This window comes from Lucilia sericata, unplaced genomic scaffold, assembly GCF_015586225.1.
Source record: "Lucilia sericata isolate MDLA Ls3-8-SP2 unplaced genomic scaffold, ASM1558622v1 Contig000069F_arrow, whole genome shotgun sequence".
Lineage (NCBI taxonomy): Eukaryota > Metazoa > Arthropoda > Insecta > Diptera > Calliphoridae > Lucilia > Lucilia sericata.
In genome coordinates, this window is record NW_023994103.1 from 478,597 (window position 1) to 504,227 (window position 25,631).

General features: G+C 29.5%; 3 protein-coding genes across 9 annotated transcripts in view; all 3 read left to right on the forward strand.

The window, feature by feature from the left end:
* LOC119616373 (band 4.1-like protein 4) overlaps positions 1-1,215 on the forward strand; it is a 112,241-nt gene extending 111,026 nt beyond the window's left edge. For all 7 annotated transcript variants that reach the window (XM_037972730.1, XM_037972734.1, XM_037972732.1 and 4 more), the window contains one exon: positions 902-1,215. In XM_037972730.1, the coding sequence (XP_037828658.1) occupies positions 902-914 (13 nt within the window). In that variant the 3' untranslated portion in view covers positions 915-1,215. The remainder of the gene's footprint in view (positions 1-901) is intronic.
* Positions 1,216-17,630: 16,415 nt separating this feature from the next.
* On the forward strand, positions 17,631-19,538 carry LOC119616369. The gene has a single exon (XM_037972726.1). The coding sequence runs from the start codon at positions 17,631-17,633 to the stop codon at positions 19,536-19,538; it is 1,908 nt and encodes a 635-aa protein (XP_037828654.1).
* A 3,245-nt stretch (positions 19,539-22,783) lies between these two features.
* LOC119616370 lies at positions 22,784-24,845 on the forward strand. Its single transcript, XM_037972727.1, has 5 exons — positions 22,784-22,855; positions 23,122-23,385; positions 23,752-23,845; positions 24,026-24,728; positions 24,806-24,845. The coding sequence occupies exons 1-5, from the start codon at positions 22,784-22,786 to the stop codon at positions 24,843-24,845; spliced, it is 1,173 nt and encodes a 390-aa protein (XP_037828655.1).
* Positions 24,846-25,631: the final 786 nt, after the last annotated feature.

Consider the following 25,631-nt stretch of genomic DNA (forward strand, 5'->3'; position numbering starts at 1 on the left):
TGTAATCGAACCAACCACAGATTATCTGATGGCATTTTAAGCGTTAAGACAAACATTTTTAAATTGAGAAATTATCGATAACTATTGTGCAATTTTTCGAGTTCTAAAAAAACTTCAAACTGCTAACAGTATGGTCCCAATGAGAAAAATATACATAATTTGTTGTATCATATTTTGGAATCCAAAGCCGCTTCATCTATACTTCGATCAACAATATAGAGAAAAAATTTACTTAATTCTACGAATTTTTATTTTTTCTTTACAGGTTTACGCTTTTAAATATTAATAATATTACCATTGTTAATAAATAATTGATTTGACAATACAATGTATTGAAATTTCCATAATAAATTTAAAACATTTAAAGCTTTTATAATATTTAGTTACTTTGACTTTACAATAATTATGAATAAAATAAACTGCTTATTTTTTTTTTATTACATTTAAATTTTGTAATTATACACTTATTTGCTTTTATTATATCAAAAATCATATTTAATTTATATTCATCATACGCTTAGTAGAACCATACACGCACATATGTAACACACACTCTCCAGTTAAACAATGATATAAAATTCACAGAAATATATTAATAGTAATAATCAGGTTAACCAGAATAATGTTATAGAAAATAACATGAGTATAAAATGCTAAAATTTGTCTTTTGGTTGCCCTGATAAAAAAAATATAATAATTTTTCCAAAAAAAACTGCTTTATTATTAAACAAAGTAAAATAATTACATAAATACATTTAACTAATAACATTACTGATTATTTTTTTCATTTCTTTTTTTTTTAATGGATTGAATTTAAAATTTAATAGAAATTCATTTAAATTATTTATTAAAATAAAAAACTTTTTTCTTTCTTTTCCATTGATATATATTACTTGTGTAGAGCACAATCGTAGGTGAAATGAGTACGGAATTGTGAGAATTAATGAAATTTAATTTGCAACAGCAGCAACAAATACCGGCACAACAATTAGTGTTGCCACCACCTAAACCGCCACCTCTACTACACTACAACGCCAGCCAAATGCCCCTACAGGTGGCTACCATCAGTATACCCTTGATGGAACACCATCACCACCACCAGCAGCAGCAACAACAACAACAGCATCATAATGATATAATGCCAACATCAACAGCAGCTGGTTTTATAGTAACTGCCTCAGCAATACCAGCAACAGCAACAACAACACCAGTTACCTCCTCCTCCTCAGACGCAGCAGCTTCAGTTGTACCACCACCAACAGTATTTTGTAAAAGATGGCTGCAACAACATCAAAAGCAGTAAATTTGAGACTAAAGCAGAGCATGAAAAACAAAATTTAATTCAAATAAATATTAAATACTTACTTGTACCCTGGACAAACAGTCAGACAAACGGAAATACATTTCATGTACAAAAAAAATGAGAAAAAAAATAAAATAAATATTTATTTAGGATTTTTTCTTCTAAAGGCAACAGAAACTGGAAAAAAACACCAAAATTAAGAAAAAAAAAATAAAAATGTTTTTCAAGGCACTTTTCTCCGGAAACATATTAGCAATCAACAAACAAAAAATTCTAGAAATAAAACCAACAACTGTGTGAAGAAAACATTTTAATTTAAAAACAAAATAAACCTGGTTTCGAAATGTTACAGGTTTGTTGTGTCTGTCTTTTCTCTTCCATTTTTAGTTTTTCTATTAAAATAAATGTTTAAACTAAATGAAATCATACATTTTACTTAATAAAACTTGCTAAAATATTATGTTTTCTAAAAACTTGGAATTTATGGTAAAAAAGCAAACATTTCAATGCTGTGCAAAATGTAAGAAATATAACAAAAAAAAAAACGGTTTAAAACAAAGGTTGTATTTAAATAATTAATTTATAAGCTTGTTGCTGCCAATTAACAAAAAAAAAAAACTTTAATGTGTTTTATGTAAAAAGCTAAGAATTTAAGAAAACGAAAAGCTAAAGATTCAATTAGTTGAAATTGTATAAAAAGTAAAAGTGAAATAAATTCAAACAGAGTAGATATGTATACAAATGTACTTATTTCAGAACAAAATTTTATCGATAATTAAAATTGTTAAAAAAATTATCTTAATGTAAAGTTTAATCGAAACTGTAATGATGCCGGTACTAAATCATAAATTGTCTCTTAAACCAGCACCTAAAACCCAGATAGTAGATGACAGCTCATTCGAAAATTTTATCTCCATCTGCTCAGGTTAAGTCCAACAAAAAATAATAAAATACTTTCATTCCAGAACTACTACATTACCACTACGAAAGTTGCCCTGTAATCATTTCGAAATAGCCCAGGAAAAGTTTACATTGAAAAGCAATAAGTAATGAGAAAACTAATAGAACCAGTTTTCACTACATACTCATTGGTATTTTGACTCATTATTTTAAGACAGTCATGTTATTGGAGGCAATTACTTACCATGCTTGCTTACAAAGAGTTAGTTGAGTAAGTAGTTCTGTTTTAAATTGTGTCTGTCAGCTAGAATACAACTTACTTCCACTTTTTGGAGATTGTAAGTCAAATTTGACTAAGAATCTCGTTCTTAATTGAAACTCATATGATAATATTTCTAAGAATATAAGTATGAGATGGATATTTAAAATATAAAATATATTATCTTTCCGATCTAACATTTCTTAATAACCTTTTGCGGAAATCATTGCTGCATGACAATTTTCATAACATGACGGAAACTCCTGAAATTATACTAAGCGGATCAATATATCCACATGGAATTGTAACTCGATACTTATCCTAGGATATATAAATCTGAAAATGTTTTGCGGCTTAACATTATCCGAATGATTATTTTGAATCGGTTTATTTCCCTTTTCCGCTTAAAGAGCTCAAAACAGATCCATTTTTCATTATAAAGAGGTGATCATCTCTTGTTGTTGAAACCACATGTCGCCTGGATCAATGCCACTGTTTACTTTATGACTTGATGGTCGAAATTCACTTAGAAACACTAATATCACTATGATATTCCGAATAAATAACTGATGTAGACGTAAATAATTTCGTACTTGTTTCTATAATGTGATGGTTATCTTCACTCAAACTCTGACATTCCAACAGCGAGGCCTCATAAAGCCCAATTTGATCAAAGTTGTACAATCAAAATTTCGTAGGAACTTCGCTTGGACAAAACTTCAATGAACGAATATTTCTTTAACAAATTCATAAATTTATCAAAAGTCTCTTACCCTACGACAGTAAATTTAGTTCCAGTTTCATTTCCTTCCCTCAAACTCTAAGATTCCAACAGCGAGGCGTCATAAAGCGACATTTGCTCAAAGTTGTACAACCAAAAGAGGACTGTGTTGTAGATCATTATATATGTAACCTTAACTCTGATTTAGGCAAAATGATAGGTAAAAATATGGTTTAGGTTATTATGCCACAGTTCAATTTGAACGTTTTCATGTACTCGGGATAAGTTGCCTAGCTTTGCGAGATCATCGGTAATCTTAATCTTGTTTTTCTTGACACACGCTTCCAAAAGGAGTCCTTAGAATATTGTAGAAATAATTTACTAAAAGCTAAACTCATATCGTTCCATGTATATCTACGATAAGATTGGACGGTGATTCAGTTCTAGAGCCTAGGGATATCTTTAACATATTATCTAAGCCTTATATTTGAACTCAAATGCTTATGATAAACAAAAAGGGCTGATCCGAAGGTCCATTTTTGATCCTATTGCTTAATCAAATTCAACATTATACTTTCCAATAAACTGCAATGTTATCCATTGTTTTCTAATAAGTTACATAGTATAACGAGATCATCGGAGATCACTGCTTTAAGACAAATCTCTCAACTGGTTATGGTAAATAAAAGGGCTGAACCAAAGGTCCATTTTTGATATTATTGCTTTATCAAAATCAACATTTTCCTTTCCAAAAAACTGCAATATTATCCATTGTTTTCTAATAAGTTAGATAGTATAATGAGATCATCGGAGATCGATGCCTCAAGACAAATGTACCATTTATCACTCCGAAAAAACAGGTTCATTGGGGCTACAACGTTTTTATACCCTCCACCACCATTAGTGGTGATAGAGGGTATATATAAGTTTGTCGTTCCGTGTGTAACATCAAGAAATATTCATCTAAGACCCAACATATATTCTGGGTTCTTATGAAATTCTGAGTCGATTTAGCTATGTCCGTCTGTCTGTCTGTCTGTCTGTCTGTGTAAAACACTAACTAAAGGAAATCTACCAAATTCACCCAAAATATTTATTATTATTCTAAGCAGTTTGGTATTGAAAATAAGCAAAATCGGTTCACAACGTAAAAAGTTATGAGTAAAAATTTCAGACTACCTCGAAAAAAATTACGTTTTTTTCCTAATTCTTTTGAAGTTTTCTCAGAAACTACCAAAGATATTGCGATGAATTTTGTCACACTTTATTTTTTTGGAGCAGTGATCAATTATGTTCAAAATCTTTACAATCGATCCAATATTTCCCATAGTCCCCATACAAGGGTATATATTCCCGGAAATTAGTTTATCGTTAATAACTCAATCAAATATATCGGTATCAACACCAAATTTTGTACATACAAATATAATATGAACAGAAATCATACTACTAACGTAGATCTCAGTCGGTCCACAATTGGTCATAGCTCCCATATAAGGTCCACTTCCGAAAATCACCTAAACGCACATATTTCATTGATGAATAAAGCTATTATGATAAAAATCGAAATGGATATGTTTTGTGTACATACAAATCATTCTACCAAATTTTTTACGGATCGGTCCATTATTGGTCATAGCTCCCATATAAGGCCCACTTCCGAAAATCATTTAAAAGCTCATATTTCATTGTCAAAGAAAGCTATTTTGATGAAATTCGACACAAATATGTTTAGTCTAAATATAAATCACTCTAGGAAATTTTTTCCGGATAGACCCATAATTGGTCATAGCTCCCATATAAGGTCGACTTCCGAAAATCACGTAAACGCATATATTTCATTTAATTGTAAAGCTATTTTGATAAAATTCGACACAAATCTGTTTTGTATACATACAAATCTCTCTACAAAATTTTTTACGGATCGGCCCATAATTGGTCATAGATCCCATATAAGGCCCACTTCCGAAAATCACTTAAAAGCACATATTTCAATGTCAAGTAAAGCTATCATGATAAAATTCGACACAAATATGTTTTGCCTAAACATGAATCACTCTACGAATTTTCTGGATAGGCCCATAATTGGTCATAGCTCCCATATAAGGTCCACTTCCGAAAATCACTTAAACGCATATATTTAAGGTTAACTTTTGAAAATCACTTAATACCACCTAATTTGTTATTAAATTATTTTATCCGGATAAAATTCGACATAAGTATGTTCTGTGTATAAATAAATCATTCTAAATTTTTCTGGACCTAATCAAAATTAGTTCGACAAAAATTTTGGCGAGTTATCTAAAAATTAGATAGTTAGATGGGTTTCAATAAAAAGTAGCTTGCTGGTGGAGGGTATTTAAAATTCGGCATAGCCGAATATAGCACTCTAACTTGTTTGTTAATACAATTATACAAATTAATCATTACGATCACAATTGTAATTCTCTTAATCAAAACCGTGTTCAATTTAATGAATCTTATATTAGTATGAGACTCATTTGTATTCAATCATTTCATTTAAAAGAGTATTTCCTAGGGAATATTCAAAAGTATGGATATTGGAAATATAGTATTATAACGACATCACTTATTTACAGATTCGATAGCATAATAATCTCTAATCTGTCAAAAATCTTTAATTTGGAATAGAAATATATTTCTTGGCAATTTTAAATCAAATTAATATGTAATCATTACAAATGAGTATATATTGTAGTTGCTCCATAAAACTATCACAAACTAAACTAATTTTGTAAATATATAAATATTCTAATTAAGCCTACAATTAAAAAAAAAAAAAAAGTATGCCAATGCCACCTAGTTTCACAAGTTTCCTTTGCAAAAGAATAAAAAAGATATATAAAAACCTAACTTCCTTTTCTACAAGACAAACTAAAACAAATATTTTAAGCATTTAATGAGGATTCCAAACACACATTAACACACACAAAGTTTTATTTTTCCGAGGGCTTGTGTTGTGTCACAGTTTCCAAAGGAAACGCACATTAACAAATAGAAATTTATACGGGCTAAAGGAAAATTATATTAGAAATATACAAAATATCTAAAGAAATACAAAAATAATCTAGTAAGAAAAAAAAGAAACTAATTGTAATTGTTGTAACAATTCGACAAACAATAATAATAAAAATAAAATTTTATGATTATTACAAAACAAAAGATAAACTACAATGATAAAGAATCCAAATCATTTCAATTTTCACAGAAGGAAAACGAACAAGACGAACTAATTTAATTTGAAAATAATATTACAACAAAAAGGATACAAAACAATTTCTATTGCCAATACAGTGGAATAAACGAACAAAGAATTTATTAATTAAAATTTAAGGTTTTTTTGTTTAGTTTATAAAAAATAAATAAAAAATAAACATGTAAATAATATTAAATGTAATAAAACCAAGCAAATCAAAAAAAAATTATTGAAAACCGACAAAAAAACACTCGTCCAAAGTATTAATATTTAAGCAGATTTAATCAATTAAATAAAACTCTATGAATTAAAATCAATAATTAATAGTCACAGTATTTTAAAAATATTTATACTATTTATAAAAATTAAATTTTAATTAAAACTTTAATAATTTAAATGACTTTTTATACTTGATTCCTAATAAAAAACGAACATGATTATTGTACATAATTAATTATTAAGTATTAATTTATAAACTATTAACAAACAAAAAAAGTTATAATTTAATATTTACTATAAAAACTGCAACATTTTTTCTCTAAAACTGTTTTTATAATTTGCTAAAAAAAATTAACTGCCATTTTACGATCTAAAAAAAAACACAGAAATAAATTTAAATTTGTTTTTTGTAACTTTATTTAAATACAAAATCCTATTTTTGTTAATAATTATGCATAAAATTATCGATATTAATAAATTACATTGAAAACCAAACAAACGAAAAATGATATAAAGAGAAAAAAAAAAAACTTTTTAAAAATCTAATCGTATTAAATAAGATTTTATAATGTTTCAGTGTCATTTTTAATCAAATATTTTAAACGAAAAAAAAACATAAACAACAGAAAAGGATACAATTTCAAAATATAAATTATAATAAAAAAAATAAAATTTTTATACGAAAGAAATAATTGGAAATGAGTTTTGTTTTGTATAGATGAATTAATAGGACCCTGTAGGGTAAGTATCGTGTTTAAATTTGTTATAGTTTAGAAGATTTAAATAAGTAAGCATCCACAGCACTCTGTTTCGAATTAAATAAGGAACTATGGCAAGATGCCACGCCCACCTTAATAAAAAAGTATTGATAGTCGTATATTTGCGAAACTACATCATCTAGAGTCTTGAAATTTTGCACAGAAAAATTTGACATTTACATAAAGATTAAAGAGTAAAAAATGGCTGAACTAGCAGTAGTAGGCCTAGCATATTCCCCGTCTACTATTGACAGCCAATACCAAAATGAATACATCTCGAAAGCTCCAAAAGCGAGAGTTCCCAAATTATGTATAAGTTATTTTAGTTGAAATATGAATATTTTGGAATAAAATGGGCGGAACTGCAAAAGTGGGTGGGGCACCTAACATATAAAGTAAATACTAAAATCCTGGGTTCTCAAATTTTCTCAGGATCCCACTATAGGCTAATTTTAATTTCAAAATTTAAAGTTTCCGAGGTGCCACACCTACATAAGTAATACGTAAGTATTAAAAGTCACATATCTCAGAAACGACAACTTTGACATTCATATAAACTCACGGAGTTATGGGCGTTACACCTACTGCAAAAAGAAAATAGTAAATTTGTATATCTGAGAAAATATAAACGTTTGAGAATCAACATGAAAATTTAAGACATGAACTGAAGGGAATTTCATTAGGAGGACTGGGAAGCTCCCATATGAATTAAATACAAAAATTTGTATATCTGGGATATTATTAGAGCCAAAATCCTCAGGAACAACGTTGACTTCCATGTGAACTCTTGGGGACTACTAGTCGTGGTACCTTCCACATTAATTAAGCAAAAAAAAAACGTGTAGCTAGAAAATTTTAATATGGGATTTGGCACCTACCATATTAATTAAATACAAATATCTGTGTATCTGAGATACTTTTATAGTTAGAATTAGATTTAGTTAATTCTTCAAACAATGTCAAAACCTGACATAATGAAACCCAAATTATGAAATGATAAATTTTCCGAAATCTATGTATGTATCTTTGAGAATGAAGAGAAAATGAAAAATTTTCATTTACATGAACATATAATTATTATTGTTATCTTTCAAATGAATATAGAAAGACATTTGCTAAAAATGAATAAAAAAGATATAACTTTAATATAGATAGATATTCATTCGTATACATTTTAAGTTTAGGCAATATACTCAAAACAATTGACAACATTTAACCCTTTTTTCTCTTTGTAGTCGTGCAATAATAAGCATATTGTTTTCTAAGTCGATAAATTTTCATTTCATAATTTTTCACAGAAGGGAGTAGCAAATTTTTGTAATCGACCTATAAGATTTTAGAGTTAGCGCATTATGTTAACAGGGCGATGCCGTTGGATGTAATAACTTACTACGCTTATAGGTGAAGTTAAATAAGTAACTACTAACTAACTAACTAACTAACTAACTAACTAACTAACTAACTAACTAACTAACTAACTAACTAACTAACTAACTAACTAACTAACTAACTAACTAACTAACTACTAACTAACTAACTAACTAACTAACTAACTAACTAACTAACTAACTAACTAACTAACTAACTAACTAACTAACTAACTAACTAACTAACTAACTAACTAACTAACTAACTAACTAACTAACTAACTAACTAACTAACTAACTAACTAACTAACTAACTAACTAACTAACTAACTACTAACTAACTAACTAACTAACTAACTAACTAACTAACTAACTAACTAACTAACTAACTAACTAACTAACTAACTAACTAACTAACTAACTAACTAACTAACTAACTAACTAACTAACTAACTAACTAACTAACTAACTAACTAACTAACTAACTAACTAACTAACTAACTAACTAACTAACTAACTAACTACTAACTAACTAACTAACTAACTAACTAACTAACTAACTAACTAACTAACTAACTAACTAACTAACTAACTAACTAACTAACTAACTAACTAACTATCTAACTACCAAACTAACTATTTTGAAATTCATATTACCGTTCGCGGACAAAATGGACGGACTGGCTATAGTGACACCTCCCATAAAGAAACTATTAACGCAATATATTTCGGAAAATGGAGGACGTGGCAGCTCCCTCATGAAAAAAATATAAAAATTTTATTTCTAGGAAACCATCAGAGCAACATTCAAATCCATATGAAAAATTTTGGGGCATATGGCCGGACTATAGCAGTAGGGCGTGGCACTTCCTATATGAATTAAAGACAAAAAATCGTATTTTTCCATTAATATTTTTGACAACCATGTAAAATTTTGGCTAATAAATTAGCGGTTTACCAATAGCGGGTGTTGCACCTCTCATATGAATTTAAAACTAAAGTAAATACATATGAAATTGTAAATGTTTTTTTTTTTAATTACATTACTTTAAGGGTAGCGAAGCACACTAGCCATAGCCAGTCAAGTTCCTCTTCTTCCTTAAATAAACAAAACATATTACGACCTTCGTATAACTCAAGTTAAACGATTTGATTAGAAATGATTTCATTGTTTCAAATAAATCCTGATTACAATTAATGTTAATGAAATTTCATTGCCAATGAAACAGTCCCATGTATGCAAGGATATTCAAAAATTTATAACAATTGTATTGTTTTTTGTTGTTGGGTTTTTATATAAAATTTTCTTTATTGTTACACAAGATTGTTGACAGTTTGTTTTTTATTCTTTGTTCCTTTTTTCATAGTTGTTGCTGTGTTATTTACGCTCTTATGATCCTTGGGGACATTTTAACTTTGAGGGTCAAACACAGTGCGTAAGAGTGTGTGAGTCACAATGAGTGTAAGTGTGTATTTGTGTTACTATAAGTAAACAACAACATATAAACAAACAAGGAAAAGTAAAAGCCATTCATAACAACAAAACACAAATATTTTTGTTAAACCATTATTGTTTTGTTGAAGAGTGTGTGTTGCCAAAAAAATATGAAGAAATAAAATACTCACACACACACACATGCGTATGCACATATTTACTCACTCAAAGGCTAACAACAATAATATTCAACCAACATTGTTTAGAAAGCTTTGTCTTAAAAGTTTTATTGCTGTGTTTCATACGTTTTTGTTCTTCTCTCAACTGAGATTCTTTTACATCGAAAGAAATTGTCAAATCATGACAACACTAATACATACATATACTCAATTTACAGCTAAAAGTAAAACTGCATGAAAACTCTTCCTCAGGGGGCTCGCATTTCTTTTTTGTCGTTTTTGTCGTTTTTGTTGCCTTTCTTGCCATTCCTTTTCATACATTTAGAATGTACTATGTATGTAGAACGACAAATATGTTGACTTTTTTCTACCGCTTTTCTTTTTTCCCTTTTTTTAGTTCTCTTCATATACTTGATGGTAAATTGCGTTTTAAAAAACATGCTGTTTGTTTTTACAGAAAATTTTACAAATATGTATTATACAAGAAAAAATAAAAATTAAATATTATAGAGATATAGAAAGCAAGAAAGTCTAAACAACAATAAGAACTTTTGGAATGTAGAATACAAAAAAAACATTCCTTTTTAGTACAGTATGGCCTTGTTCTCATTCCTTAGCGAATATTATAGTGTAATAGAGAATACTTCAAACAAATGATGATTGTCTGAAAGACTGATTGATTCCTGAAATCTCAGGAGTTACAATAGCTTTATAGACGAAATAAATCGCGGGAAATTAATGTAATATTGTTGTAACTGTTCAGAATCTGAGCAACTTTTTCTATAGAAAATTGTTCAAAATCTTAGCAACTTTTTCTATAGAAAATTGTTCAAAATCTGAGCAACTTTTTCTATAGAAAATTGTTCAGAATCTGAGCAACTTTTTGAATAGAAAATTGTTCAGGATCTGAGCAACTTTTTCTATAGAAAATTGTCCAGAATCTGAGCAACTTTTTCTATAAAGAATTATTCAGAATCTGAGCAATTTTTTCTATAGAAAATTGTCCAGAATCTGAGCAACTTTTTCTATAGAAAATTGTCCAGAATCTGAGCAATTTTTTAAATAGAAAAGGGTTCAGAATCTGAGAAACTTTTTCAATAGAAAATTGTTCAGAATCTGAGCAACTTTTTCAACAGAAAATTGTTCAGAATCTGAGTAACTTTTGTTATAGAAAATATTTCAGAATCTAAGCAATTTTTTCTATAAAAAAAATTTGAGCAACTTTTTCCCAAAGAAAATTGTTCAGAATCTGAATAACTTTTTCGAAAGAATATTGTTCAGTATCTGAGCAACCTTTTTGGTAGAAACTTTTTCAGAATCTGTGCTACTTTTTCTATAGAAAATTATTCAGAGTCTGAGCAATTTTTTCTATAGAAGATTGTTAAAATTTGTTCCTATAGAAAATTGTTTAATAGAAAATTGTTCAGAACCTATGCAACTTTTTTTTAGGAAATTGTACAGAATATAAGCCACTTTTTCTGTAGAATATTGTCCAGAATCTAAGCAACGTTTGCTATCGAAAATAGTTCACAATGCAACTTTTCTAAGCAACTTTTTTATAGAAAATTTTTAAAAACTTAAACAACTTGAGAATTTTTTCGAATCTGAACAACTTTTTCTATGGAAAACTGTTCACAATCTGAGATATTTTTTCCATAGAAAATTGTTCAGAATCTGAGAAACATTTTCTATAGAAAATTTGTTAGAGTCTGAGCAACTTTTTCTATAGAAAATTGTTCAGAATCTGAGCAACTTTTTCAATAGAAAATTGTTCAGGATCTGAGCAACTTTGTCAATAGAAAACTGTTCAGGATCTGAGCAACTCTTTCTATAGAAAATTGTCCAGAATCTGAGCAACATTTTCAATAGAAAATTATTCCGAATCTGAGCAACTTTTTCAATAGAAAATTGTTAAGAATCTGAGCGCTGATGGCGATAAGAAGAACAAGTGCTTCTTCTAGTCGCGGAATTCATTGAGGTTAACTTTGATGCTTTTTTCATTTCGATTCACATCTTTCATTTGCTGAAGAGTCTTGTTATATGTATGTATGATCTACAAAATACGTCTCATGGTGCGGTTTCTGAACTCAGAGACTTGGCAGCGCGACTGTGGTCGAGATCTTGCACTTGACATCGTTGGAGTAGAGTTTGCTGCGTAGTCCACCCAGTTGTTAAAAAAGACCTCAACGGTACTAACGTTATCTACATGAAGGTAGTTTTACGATAATGTTTGCCTTATTATAAAGTGATCGAGATGAACTAAAATGATGCACAGTAGATTGTAGAGTCTCAAATATAATCACAAAGAATTGTTCATGAAGTCTGATAACCATGTACATAAAACACATAAAAAATATTTTGTAGAAGTTATTTTTGTCACTCTTTAAATTGAAATACATTTACATATAACTATTTAAAAGTTGGTGACATTACTACACACACACGCATACATGCATATGCTTTGAACGTAGTATGTTGGTGACTAGTTTTTTTATAAAATGTTTATCATGGTTAACATTTCTTTTCCGTTTGGAATTTATTTATATTTTTTTATTTTGGCTTTATGGACAAATATGTAATTTTAAGGAATTTAAATAATTTCATTCAAGTGATTCCATTTTAAAAATATAAAAAAATTAAATCAACACAATTTAAATTTTAAGACGAAAAAAAATAAATTTAAATAAATAACAATCATACGTACTGGAGGCAGGATTTTTGCTATAAATAAAAAATACACATACGCAGCGAAAAAAAAAGTACAAACAGTTTTAAATATTTCGCTTTATTTCTTTAAAAACTTTTAAATTTATTTCCCCTCCTCTGTAGATTACTTTTAATATTTCCATAATTTCCTCTTAAATTTGCCCTTTATTTCTTTTCGTTTTTTTGCGACGGTTTATTAAAACCTTATCACTCTTATCTAGACTTTTTAATTCTTATAAATTTTGTTGTTGTTGCTAAATTATCACTGCTGCTGCTGTTGCTTGTTGTAAGTATATTTTATTTCTTTGTATCTTTGTCATAGCCTGATAAAGTACTTACAATAGTAAATTTTATTTGTCCTTTTTTGTTTGTGTTCATTTGGGTTTTTCTTTAGAAATTAAAAAGGATATCCTGATTAAGATAAGTTCAAATTATTACACCTGCGTCAACAACATTTTTTTTTCTTGTAGTGTTAAAGCGCAAAGAATTAAAAATAAAATCTTTATCTTGATAATTTTATGCTATTTATATGAAAGAAGTGAAGGAAAGTTAATTTATTTTATAGAACTTGAATAAAATGTGTATCAGAGTTTATTTACCTGGAAAATATATGCTTTAATAGACATAGAGAAAACAATCTGACTTCTAATTTTTAATGGTTTTTGCATCAAAGATGATATGATTTTTTTTTAATAAAATTTCAGTTTCTTCATTTGCATATGTGAAGTTTAAATATCTGAATTTGAACGATCATAGGACATCAAAGCCACTTCACATGACATGCTTCTATTAGCTAAGAGTGTCAGATTATCATGGAGTCGGTATAGAAATCACCAATTTAGTATTAAGAGATTCAGAAGATATCCCATGAAACCGTAAGGAAAAGAGGTAAGACAGATTGGAAAAACAAGACTTTAGAATATAATTAGAAATACATCATCAAATGATGAAGACTGACACTAATCAGAATTCACATATGAAACATTAAACTGAAGGAGTTTGGACTGGGGGCTGACCTTATTAGTTCATATCGGGCAAGACATGAACCTCTCTCAACCACAGGGCTTGTCATAAACAGGTTATAGCTGCAGTTCCTTCGGGGAGCTGTGACATTTCAATCGTGAAAAAAGAATTTTCGATAAAGCCTTATATAATATTTCGGATAATCTTAAGGAGCTTTGGCATCTCAACAGATTCCATATATTTGATGTGGCTACACGATCACTTGTCGAGGAATGCATTAAAATGATGGAACCTCATCCCCTCTACAGACAATTTCTGATTAGGAAGTTTTTATACCCTCCACCACCATCAGTGGTGATAGAGGGTATATATAACTTTGTCATTCCGTGTGTAACACCAAGAAATATTCATCTGAGACCCAACAAAGTATATATATTCTGGGTCCTTATCAAATCCTGAGTCGATTTAGCTATGTCCGTCTGTCCGTCTGTCTGTGTAAAACACGCTCACGATAAAACGAAGCAATAGAATTTAACCAAATTCACCCGAAATGTTCTTCATTTCCCTAAGTTGTTTGGTATTGAAAATGGGCAAAATCGGTTCACACCGGGAAAAGTTATGAATCAAAATTTAAAACAACCTCGGAAAAAAATAAGCATTTTTTACACATTCTGATGTAATTTTCTCGAAAACTATGCAAGATAATTCCATGGAAATCACCATACATTCGTTTCTATATAAGATCTTGATCCCTGCTGAAAATTACTAGAATCGGTCCACAATTTCATTTACCTCCCATACAAAAGTACATATTCCCAGAAAATGGGTTTTTTGTTAATAACTTCCGCCATAATGTTGATATCTTCACAAAATTTTGCAAATTATAGTCTTATATCAATAGAATTCATTTAGAGAAAAAATTTTTTGCATCGGTCCATAATTCGACATAGCTCCCATACAAGGTCCCCTCCCGAAAATCACTTAAACGCGCATAACTCATTACTAAATTAAGATATCCATATGAAATTTGGTGCAAGTATTGCTTATATGCACGAAAATATTACTGAGAAATATGCACAGAAATATTACTATAAAATGAATTTACGATCGGTCCATAACTGGTCATAGCTCACATACAAGTTTCTCTCCCGAAAATCACTAACTTCAACTTTATATACATAATTGGTCATAGCTCCCATACAAGTTTCTTATACAAAAATCTCTTAAACGCACATTACTCATTACCAAATAAAGCTATTGATACAAAATTTGGCACAAATATTAGTTTTGTATACAAAAATTCTATTTCAAGATTTTTTCACGATCGGTTCATAACATGTGCTCGGTCCCATACAAGGTTCCCTTCAGAAAATCACTTAAACACACTATACTTATTACTAAATTACGATATAGGTACAAAATTTTACTGAAATATAGCTTTTATGTACAGAAATTTTACTTAAAGAATTTTTTTCGATCGGTCTATAATTGGTCATATCTCCCATACTAGGTCCTGCCCCTAAAAGCGCTTTAACCGTATTTAACTAGTTGCATTATCAATTTGTGTAGAACAAAATTATATATATATGTATTTTGAAAATCCTTTCATACACATGCATACATCCAAATTACTAAATATTGCTAAGCGCTATAAAAATATAAAAGAAAATGGGGTTTGTAATGTTCAATAAATCTTGGAATTGTAATAGATTTAGGTTGTTTAAGTTTAAGTTATTTCTATAAATATTTGATAAATTAGAAAAGTATTAATGTAAAAGTAGCTGGTGGAGGGTATTTAAGATTCGGCTCAGCCGAATATAGCACTCTAACTTGGTTGTTTAAAATTTTCTCCGGGGAATGTTACAATTATGAACCGCTCTTACCTCAATGTGAGAAGAATAGATATGCTACCGGGACTAGAAAGGGGAGGAGTCAAATGAGTCGCCGCTGTTTTTTACGAGCGATTTGGTCTAATCTCTGCTTATCTGCGACTACGGGAATCAGTAGTCCGCAGAATTTTTATGTACCTGATAGTTTGGTGAGGTCCGAATGGGGTACAGGTAGTGGTTGTGATTGAATCCCAAATTACGGGAGGAGAATGTACGGTACAGTCTCAACAGAACCCGACACAGGTGATATCACTAGAACATCATATAGATTAAGTCAGGGGTGTGCAGGACTTCACTCACACACCCGTGTAAATGTGTATTATTGATGTAGATCGTACTTCGGTCTACCGAATACGTCTCCAGCTGCTGTTGCCGAACAGAGAAAATCAGAACATAGTGGTTGAGAATATTGTCGAGGATGGCTTTCGATATGGTCTGAAGATTACAGGACATTCCGCAACGGGACTGCAATTGGTATAGATTAGATAGACCGAGTACTTGAGCAATATTCTTGTAAATAGAGCGACGTCAGCCATATACAAAAATTTAAGTTCATATACAGAGATTGTACATATGATTATATGAAAGTAATTATAAAACTACTTAAAAGTAACGCAGGCGGAATGAGGTAGTCATTAAAATGTAAGTTGTTGAGTAAGTACAAGTCATTGCGTAAGTACAAGAATTTTGTTAAAGTTTATACTCTACACCACTATAGTGGAGAGAACATTATACCTCTTATAATAATAGTGTAGAGTACTACATATTCACTATTACTAGCTTTAAATTTCTTAACATTTTGTTTATTAAAAAAATATTTCAATTATCTAAACTCTATTGTATATATTTAAACGTTTGCATAGTATATCTTTTGTATTTGACCTTTTATTAGTACAATTAGCAGATAAAAATCGTTTAAAGTATAAAACTATGTAGCTAACAATAGAAAAACTATTAAAATTTTTTGGGGTAGGTCAGAGCTCGTAAAGATTTTCCACCGATAAACTAGTGAACCCAACGAAGCCTTCTTCAGTGTTGTTAACCATTAAACATTAACGGATGATCTGTTATGATGAATACTAAACGAATTCAAAGAGGTCGTCGAAGTGGGAAAAATATTTTTATTTCGAAAAAAATGCAAATGAAATTGGAACAAGGAAACCGAACAGAAATTCTGTTTATTGTCAAAACATCATTCAAAAAGTCGTAATAATAAAAAATTCTTCAAAAATTCTTAGAAATTAATCACTCTTTCAAATTCTGTAAAGCCAGGTCCATAATTGACCAAGTCCCCAATAAAGGCCCTATTGCCCTATAGATTCAGCCCTATGTATTCAGCATAAATATAATTAATCATTAAAACGTGGTAATGGATTGGATTCATAAAGTCATAAGTCCATATGCAGGGCTGCACATCAGAATATATGTTCTTATGTTGGGTATATAAGATTCGGCATAGTCGGATATAAATGGGGTAATTGCCCTCCCAGACAGATTCACAAACACAAACATGTGAAAGAAAGCTAAACTAAATAGAAACACGTTAATATAGTCTATTGTCAGCCAAAGCTTGTAGGGTGTTTATGGACAATAGAGCACAGAAAAAAATCGTTTAATTATATTTAAATAATTATCAGCAAACATGCATATAAAATTCATGCACAAGTTGTAAAATATATTCAAACAGTTTAAAAAAATCTATAAGAATTAAACCATGTACAAACGACTACAACGGAAAACTTCCAGCCTTTTATTAATTTTTATACTAAAACTAACGGTGTCATTGGTTATCGAAGAATATTCACCTATTGCAATAAGCCGCCAAGAAAACCAAAAACAGCTGTGGTCATCGGTATTGAGACAAATCGATATGGAAGCTTATTTTGATTATGCTCTTATAGTTGGTGAAATCCAACAGGAATTTCTATTGGACTTACTTGAAGTGGAACTGAAGAAATGTGTTTTACTAAATGGAAATTTTACAGTTAATTATGATCTAGATATATTTGTTAATAATTTCATAAGTATAGTGTTTATACCAAAAAATTTATTAAAAGAGAAAGAAAATATAGAACCTTTTATAAGGGATTTGGGTGATAAATTGGATTTAAAACGTTTTACACGTTTAATATTTGTGGAACAGCAGGTGACAGTAAAGGAAAGTGAAAACGCAACGAAGATATTATTGCAAATGTGTAAATTGTATAAATTTCTTAATGTCATAGTGGTGTTTAAGGACTTTCCCAACAGCCAGATGTATTATTCATACAATGCATTTCCTTATTTTGAAGTGGTAAAAAATAACTATAATAATCAGTCCTTTAGTGGGGAACTGTATCCCAGTAAAATGAATAATGTATACGGCGAGATAGTAAGAACTATACCTGACCAAATAATGCCCAGATCTGTGGTATATACTGATGCCAAGGGTCAGTTACGTGTCACCGGCTATATAGCACAATTTATACGCATGTATGGTAAATACATAAATTGTACCATTAAATATCCCGATAATTTGGTAGCAGGAGAAGTTTTATTTTATCGCGATTTTTTTAATTGGACTAAAATGGATTTATTAGATATACCTTGCAGTATAACACCCATGGCAGGTGATAATACCAGCAAATTAATGTCGTATATGTATGAGGTATTAAACTGGTGCCTAATGATGCCTGTAGAGCAGCCTCTCACCTATCAGGATTTTTTGAAGGACAATATAAATATCTATACTATAGTGGGTATTTTAATAATGAATACCATTTTCACTTCTCTACTAATGACTTCCAAACGCTTACTCTGTTTAAGTAGAAAACAAAAGTTTTCTTGGAATTTAGCCGATATCTTGGCCAATCCCCAGGTTATATTAGGCCACTTGGGTTCATCTTTTTCACTACATCCTCATCCAATTTTATCGTTACGCATTATTTATGTGTCTTTATTTTTATCGGGACTTCTATATACCACCACATTTTCAGTACAACTCAATGCTTTTCTTACTCATCCCTCAGTCCAGCAAATAAATTCCCTGGATGATATGCTCAAATACAAACGTAAAATTTTAGCTGCCCAAAATGAATATAAAACCCTACTTAAATTATCGGGTTCTACTTTTCTACCCTACCTATCTCTCTTTCACATAATAGATTCTTATAAAGAATTTTCGGAAATTCGTGGTTCCTTTAATACTGCCTATTCCTATCCCGTTACCTCTTCTGTCTGGCATGTCTATCAGACACAACAGCAGCTGTTCTCTAAACCTCTATTTCGTCGCACAGATCTTTGTTTCGTTAATTTAGATATAATGGGTTTTATTTTACCTCCAAATTCTTTGCATAAACTAAAACTTGATACTCTTATAACACGAGTGCGTGATATGGGTTTTGTGCATCACTGGCTGCAAAATAATTTCTATGATTTAGTTAAAATTGGCAAAATGAGTTTGTCCGATATATCAGTAAATGCTGAACATATTTCGTATATACAAGCTAAAGATTTCTATTATGTTTTATTTACAATGCTCAAAGCGTTTGGTGTTAGTTTGGCGATATTTTTAATAGAAATTTTTTGGTTTTATCGTTATTCTATTTTAAGATTATTGTATTTGAAACCTATTATTATATGAAATAAAAAGTGAAATTGTAATAAAAATAATCTAATTGTGGTGCTATTTACAAAAGGTATTAAAATATGTATTGAGATTGGTAGGTACATATGTATTTAAATAAGCGATTTTTATCGCTCTTTAAAATGATCAACGAAAAAAACACTTTGGATTTACAGTAGGAATTTCTTGATTTACAATTTTATACCTCTGATTTTCAACTTATTCAAGTTCTTTGTATTAAACTAAACAATTTTCTTTCGATAGTTATTTTAAATTAAAGATTTATTTTAATCTATATTTTAAATCAGTGTTATAAATTTAATATTGTACCTTCATTATGAATAACATTATTGTTTTTGTATTTTTTTAAAATCCATTTCAATTTGAACATTTATTTTTATTGCGAAAAAAATAACAGAAAAAAATCTAATTAAAATTTAATGAAATCTAATAAATAAAATAATGTATAAACGGAATGTGAAAAATAAAAAGTGTTTGATTAAACAAATAAACTATAGATTGGTAAAAGTCGAATTTAAAAGTCCTAAAGCTAATATGTTAAAAATTTGTAAACACAACTGTTAAAAATACTCGGTACTTGATTTGAGAAAAACAATATTATTATCAATAACATGCACGATCACGATTTGACTATTTACTTTGGATTTGAGAACTTATATCTTTAATACATAACAAAAGACATTATTAATTTGTTTTAATATTCAATATCCTGCATTATTGGATGTTGTTTCAGGTTTGATCAGGTTTTTTGCAACTTTCAAATCCAATTCCGACAGTTATTGGATTGTATGACATCCCTAAATATTTGAATTATTTAATATCAGGATAACATAAAAAGTTAGTCAGTTAGTTAGTTAGCTAATTAGCTAGTTAGTTAGTTAGTTAGTTAGTTAGTTAGTTAGTTAGTTAGTTAGTTAGTTAGTTAGTTAGTTAGTTAGTTAGTTAGTTAGTTAGTTAGTTAGTTAGTTAGTAGTTAGTTAGTTAGTTAGTTAGTTAGTTAGTTAGTTAGTAGTTAGTTAGTTAGTTAGTTAGTTAGTTAGTTAGTTAGTTAGTTAGTTAGTTAGTTAGTTAGTTAGTAGTAGTTAGTTAGTTAGTTAGTTAGTTAGTTAGTTAGTTAGTTAGTTAGTTAGTTAGTTAGTTAGTTAGTTAGTTAGTTAGTTAGTTAGTTAGTTAGTTAGTTAGTTAGTTAGTTAGTTAGTTAGTTAGTTAGTTAGTTAGTTAGTTAGTTAGTTAGTTAGTTAGTTAGTTAGTTAGTTAGTTAGTTAGTTAGTTAGTTAGTAGTTAGTTAGTTAGTTAGTTAGTTAGTTAGTAGTTAGTTAGTTAGTTAGTTAGTTAGTTAGTTAGTTAGTTAGTTAGTTAGTTAGTTAGTTAGTTAGTTAGTTAGTTAGTTAGTTAGTTAGTTAGTTAGTTAGTTAGTTAGTTAGTTAGTTAGTTAGTTAGTTAGTTAGTTAGTTAGTTAGTTAGTTAGTTAGTTAGTTAGTTAGTTAGTTAGTTAGTTAGTTAGTAGTTAGTTAGTTAGTTAGTTAGTTAGTTAGTTAGTTAGTTAGTTAGTTAGTTAGTTAGTTAGTTAGTAGTTAGTTAGTTAGTTAGTTAGTTAGTTAGTTAGTTAGTTAGTTAGTTAGTTAGTTAGTTAGTTAGTTAGTTAGTTAGTTAGTTAGTTAGTTAGTTAGTTAGTTAGTTAGTTAGTTAGTTAGTTAGTTAGTTAGTTAGTTAGTTAGTTAGTTAGTTAGTTAGTTAGTTAGTTAGTTAGTTAGTTAGTTAGTTAGTTAGTTAGTTAGTTAGTTAGTAGTTAGTTAGTTAGTTAGTTAGTTAGTTAGTTAGTTAGTTAGTTAGTTAGTTAGTTAGTTAGTTTAGTTAGTTAGTTAGTTAGTTAGTAGTTAGTTAGTTAGTTAGTTAGTTAGTTAGTTAGTTAGTTAGTTAGTAGTAGTTAGTTAGTTAGTTAGTTAGTTAGTTAGTTAGTTAGTTAGATTGTTTGTTTGTTTGTTTGTTAGTTAGTTAATTACTAATACCAAGGAATACGCCTAGGCAGTAGAGGGCCTGCTGTTTCGTCCTCAATAAGTGCCTAAGGTAGGAATCGAACCCACCACCGCCGGTCTACCAGACTAGAACGCTAACCACTAACCCAGCAAAAAATAACTTCAAAAGAAGCGAAAAGAAGTAGAATTGGAAGTACTGAAAAACACTTTCTCAAGAAGTAATTTTAATGATCTATTTTTGGAAGTTATTCGGAAGTGAAATTGTAGTATTATAGAATACAACTAATTCGACTTAAATAATATTAGCATTAATTTGGGCAATAGACATTGTTTATCTCATAAAAATGTACGAACAAAAAATATACCTTCAACATTGATAATAAAATTCAATTAGTGCTGCTTTTTAAGATAAATGTTATTATTTTCAAAGTACTTCGTTTTATTTTTGCTGGAAACCTACCGGGGAAATTAGAATCCCTATTCACTTCGATTTTACAGAACCAATATTACTGGCCCAAGACCATTTTGAAACCATTTAAATGATTCCCATTGCGTTAAAATGAAATGATCGTCCAAAGTATCAACTCGAACTTTTAAAAAATTTTACATACTTGAGATAGTCTATCATGATTGCGAATAATGCTTCTACCAAAATATATTAGCCTGCGTTTTTCTGGAACGGGACAGTGTTTTGTCGATTATTATTCATCTTTAATTCGGATATTCTCTGTCGAAATCTACGCAATGGATCCAAGTCGCTAAAGGGTATGGATGGTGGCTTTTCTATGCTTCATCAAGTCTTGTTTATGAATGGCGATAAGACAAATCTTTAGAACCTGAAGCTACTCTGAGTGCCTGATCTTTATGACATATATATCTAGGAATAGCACAGCATATTAACTGGCTTAAACGGGATATCTTCAACACAAAACTGAAATCAAATCGTCGTAATACGTTAGTCGTTGAGGTTTTTGCGAGTGAGACAGCTATATTTACAAAGCGTAGTATATTAGAAGATTGAATCTTTAATTAATGAGTACTGTAGAAGCTGTCATAAAGAGAGCAAAGAGAATACGATTGAACAAATTCTATACATTTGTCCTGCTTTCTCAGTAATCAAATCTGATAAATTTTGACAGTATAGAATTGCACGATTATGCGGATCCGTCGTATAATAGTATTCATATTATCGACATCTTTGATTGCATCATGGGTTTGTTTGATTATATATGTGCATACATATGTATACATTTTACGGGTAAAATAATGGGACCAGCTTATGCTAGTGAGTCAGCACAAAAATCAAACTACTTTTTAGAACATCAAAGTAATAATCCAGTTTTACAAAACAAATGCCCAAATGACTATACTTTCTATCAAAAGAAGGGTACAGAAAAAATCGCATATTTATGGAAATGCTTCAGGCGTTGCACAAACAGTTTGTTATTAGAACTTAATCAACCATGTTTTCGATAAAATTCAATATTTTTAAATTATTTGCCGCAACGACTTTAATGTGGCAATTATGTTTTGCAAATAAATTATATGAAAATCTACAACAACCTCTAAAACAAGATGGATATAGAAAAATTATATACAAAAAGTTTCTGCAACAAATTGAGAACGAGGAATTCTTCAAAACTAGTATTATATTTGGCAAGCCAATTAAGGATTATCCTCTGGAAGAAATCTTGCAAAAGGATTTGAAGAAAGTTTTGGTACTGAAAAAAGATTTGACCAATGAAAAGAAATGCTGTGGTTATCATACGAAATTTCTATCAATAACATATTGGCATGAGGAATATGCCAAAGATTTATTGAAAATCTTGGCGGATATCTTAAGATTTAAGAGATATAATAAAATGGTGGTAATTAAAAATGCATTGGAAAATAATGTTAATATAAGTGTGGTTAAGGAATTTTTTTATTACTGTAAATTTTATAAATTTCCTAATTTAGTATTAATATTTAAAGATTTTCATAAAAAACAAAATCTATATCAATATCAAATATTTCCTAAATTAATCACAGAAAAGCAGAATTTAAATGACAATCCTTTAGTAATATTCCCCAACAAATTTAAAAATTTGTATGGTGCTGCAGTGAGAACAATGCCTGATCAAGTATTACCTAGAACTGCCGCATTTATAGATAAGTCGGCTGGCTTACAGGTCAAAGGTTATATTATGAAATTTTTATATTTATTTACAAAATACATAAATGGCACTTTACAGTTTCCCCTAAACATAACTGTGGGTGAATCTTTATTTTATGAAGATATTTATAAATTAACTCAACAGGAACTCATTGATATACCAGCCAGTTTGAGTAATTATGTCTTACTCAATAATACCTTTATTATATCCAAAATATACGAAATTAACAAATGGTGTATAATTGTACCCATAGAGCCACCTTTAACGTACCAAGATTATTTAGAAAAGTATTCTGATAATAATTTCATTACATATTTTATTACAATACAATATGTTTTTTCTATCCTTCTAGTACTTAGCACTAAATTGTGGAGTTTACACAAAAAACTTAGATCCTATACTATACGATTTAATGACATCTTGATGAATTTAAATATTGTGTCTGGCATGTTTGGTGGCTCCTTTAAACTACTGCCAAATCCTTCAAAAAGTTTACGTTTATTATATATCAGCACATTCCTTTCCGGTTTAACTTATACAATTATATTATCCACAAGAATGCAAGTCTTTCTTACATATCCTTATACCTATCGCATAAAAAGTTTAAAAGATTTATCTTTCTATAATTTACGTGTCTTAATTCCTAAAAACGATTACCTATATATGATGCAATATTATAATTTTTCATCTGAACGTATGTCCATAATCTTCAAAGTTGCTCAAAACTATAAGGAATTTTCTCAAGCTCAATCTTCTCTCAATACTTCATATGCCTATCCCATTTCTTCGTCTCTTTGGTTTATGTATAATGCTCTCCAAACTTATAGGAATAAACCGATATTTCGTTTAACTCGGATGTGCTTTCCTAACACGTCTCTCATGACCTTCGTTTTACCTCCTGATTCATTGTTTATGGATTCGTTAAATCGTTTGATTACACGTGCACGTGATATGGGCCTATTGGAATTTTGGCTTAAGACCAGCTATATTGATTTAGTGAAAATGAAAATGATATATTTGCAGAAAGATCGTATAGTTGTAAAAAAGTCTGTAATGTTGGAACTTACGGATTTTTCTTACCTTTGGCTAACAATGTTGAGATATTTTATAATGGCGTTTTTTGTATTTCTAGGGGAAATATTATGGTATCGATTTTGGAACAAAAGAAATAAATAAAATGTTATAATTGCTGTAAAAGAATTAATGAAAATTGTGGTTTTATTTATAACAGCAGACGGTAACAAATGACCTCAGGCAGTTAATGAATTTAAAAATTAAGGAGTCAGATGAGAATGATTACAAAGTTAACTTGTCCCTACAAAAGTAGCAACATCTAAAAAGAGACTTAAACCGCTAGAAACCGTAGAATAAAGGCTCTGCAAAAGTCGCTATAAAAATCAAAATGTTATCAATTCCTATAGTCTATAGACTAGACTATAGACTAGACTACAGACTAGACTAAAAACTAGACTCTAGACTAAACTCTAGACTAGACTATAGACTAGACTATACTATAGACTAGTCTTTAGACTAGACTATAGATTAGACTATAGACTAGATTATAGACTAGACTATAGACTAGACTATAGACTAGACTATAGACTAGACTAGACTATAGACTAGACTATAGACTAGACTATAGACTAGACTATAGACTAGACTATAGACTAGACTATAGACTAGACTATAGACTAGACTATAGCCTAGACTATAGACTAGACTATAGACTAGACTATAGACTAGACTATAGACTAGACTATAGACTAGACTATAGACTAGACTATAGACTAGACTATAGACTAGACTATAGACTAGACTATAGACTAGACTATAGACTAGACTATAGACTAGACTATAGACTAGACTATAGACTAGACTATAGACTAGACTATAGACTAGACTATAGACTAGACTATAGACTAGACTATAGACTAGACTATAGACTAGACTATAGACTA

Coding starts and splice junctions, on each gene's coding strand:
- LOC119616369 (XM_037972726.1), top strand. CDS start 17,631: ATGTACAAACGACTACAACGGAAAACTTCCAGCCTTTTATTAATTTTT.
- LOC119616370 (XM_037972727.1), top strand. CDS start 22,784: ATGGGACCAGCTTATGCTAGTGAGTCAGCACAAAAATCAAACTACTTT. Junction 22,856..23,121: donor AACATCAAAGTAATAATCCA/GTTTTACAAAAC, acceptor ATATACAAAAAG/TTTCTGCAACAAATTGAGAA. Junction 23,846..24,025: donor TGATATACCAGCCAGTTTGA/GTAATTATGTCT, acceptor CTATCCTTCTAG/TACTTAGCACTAAATTGTGG.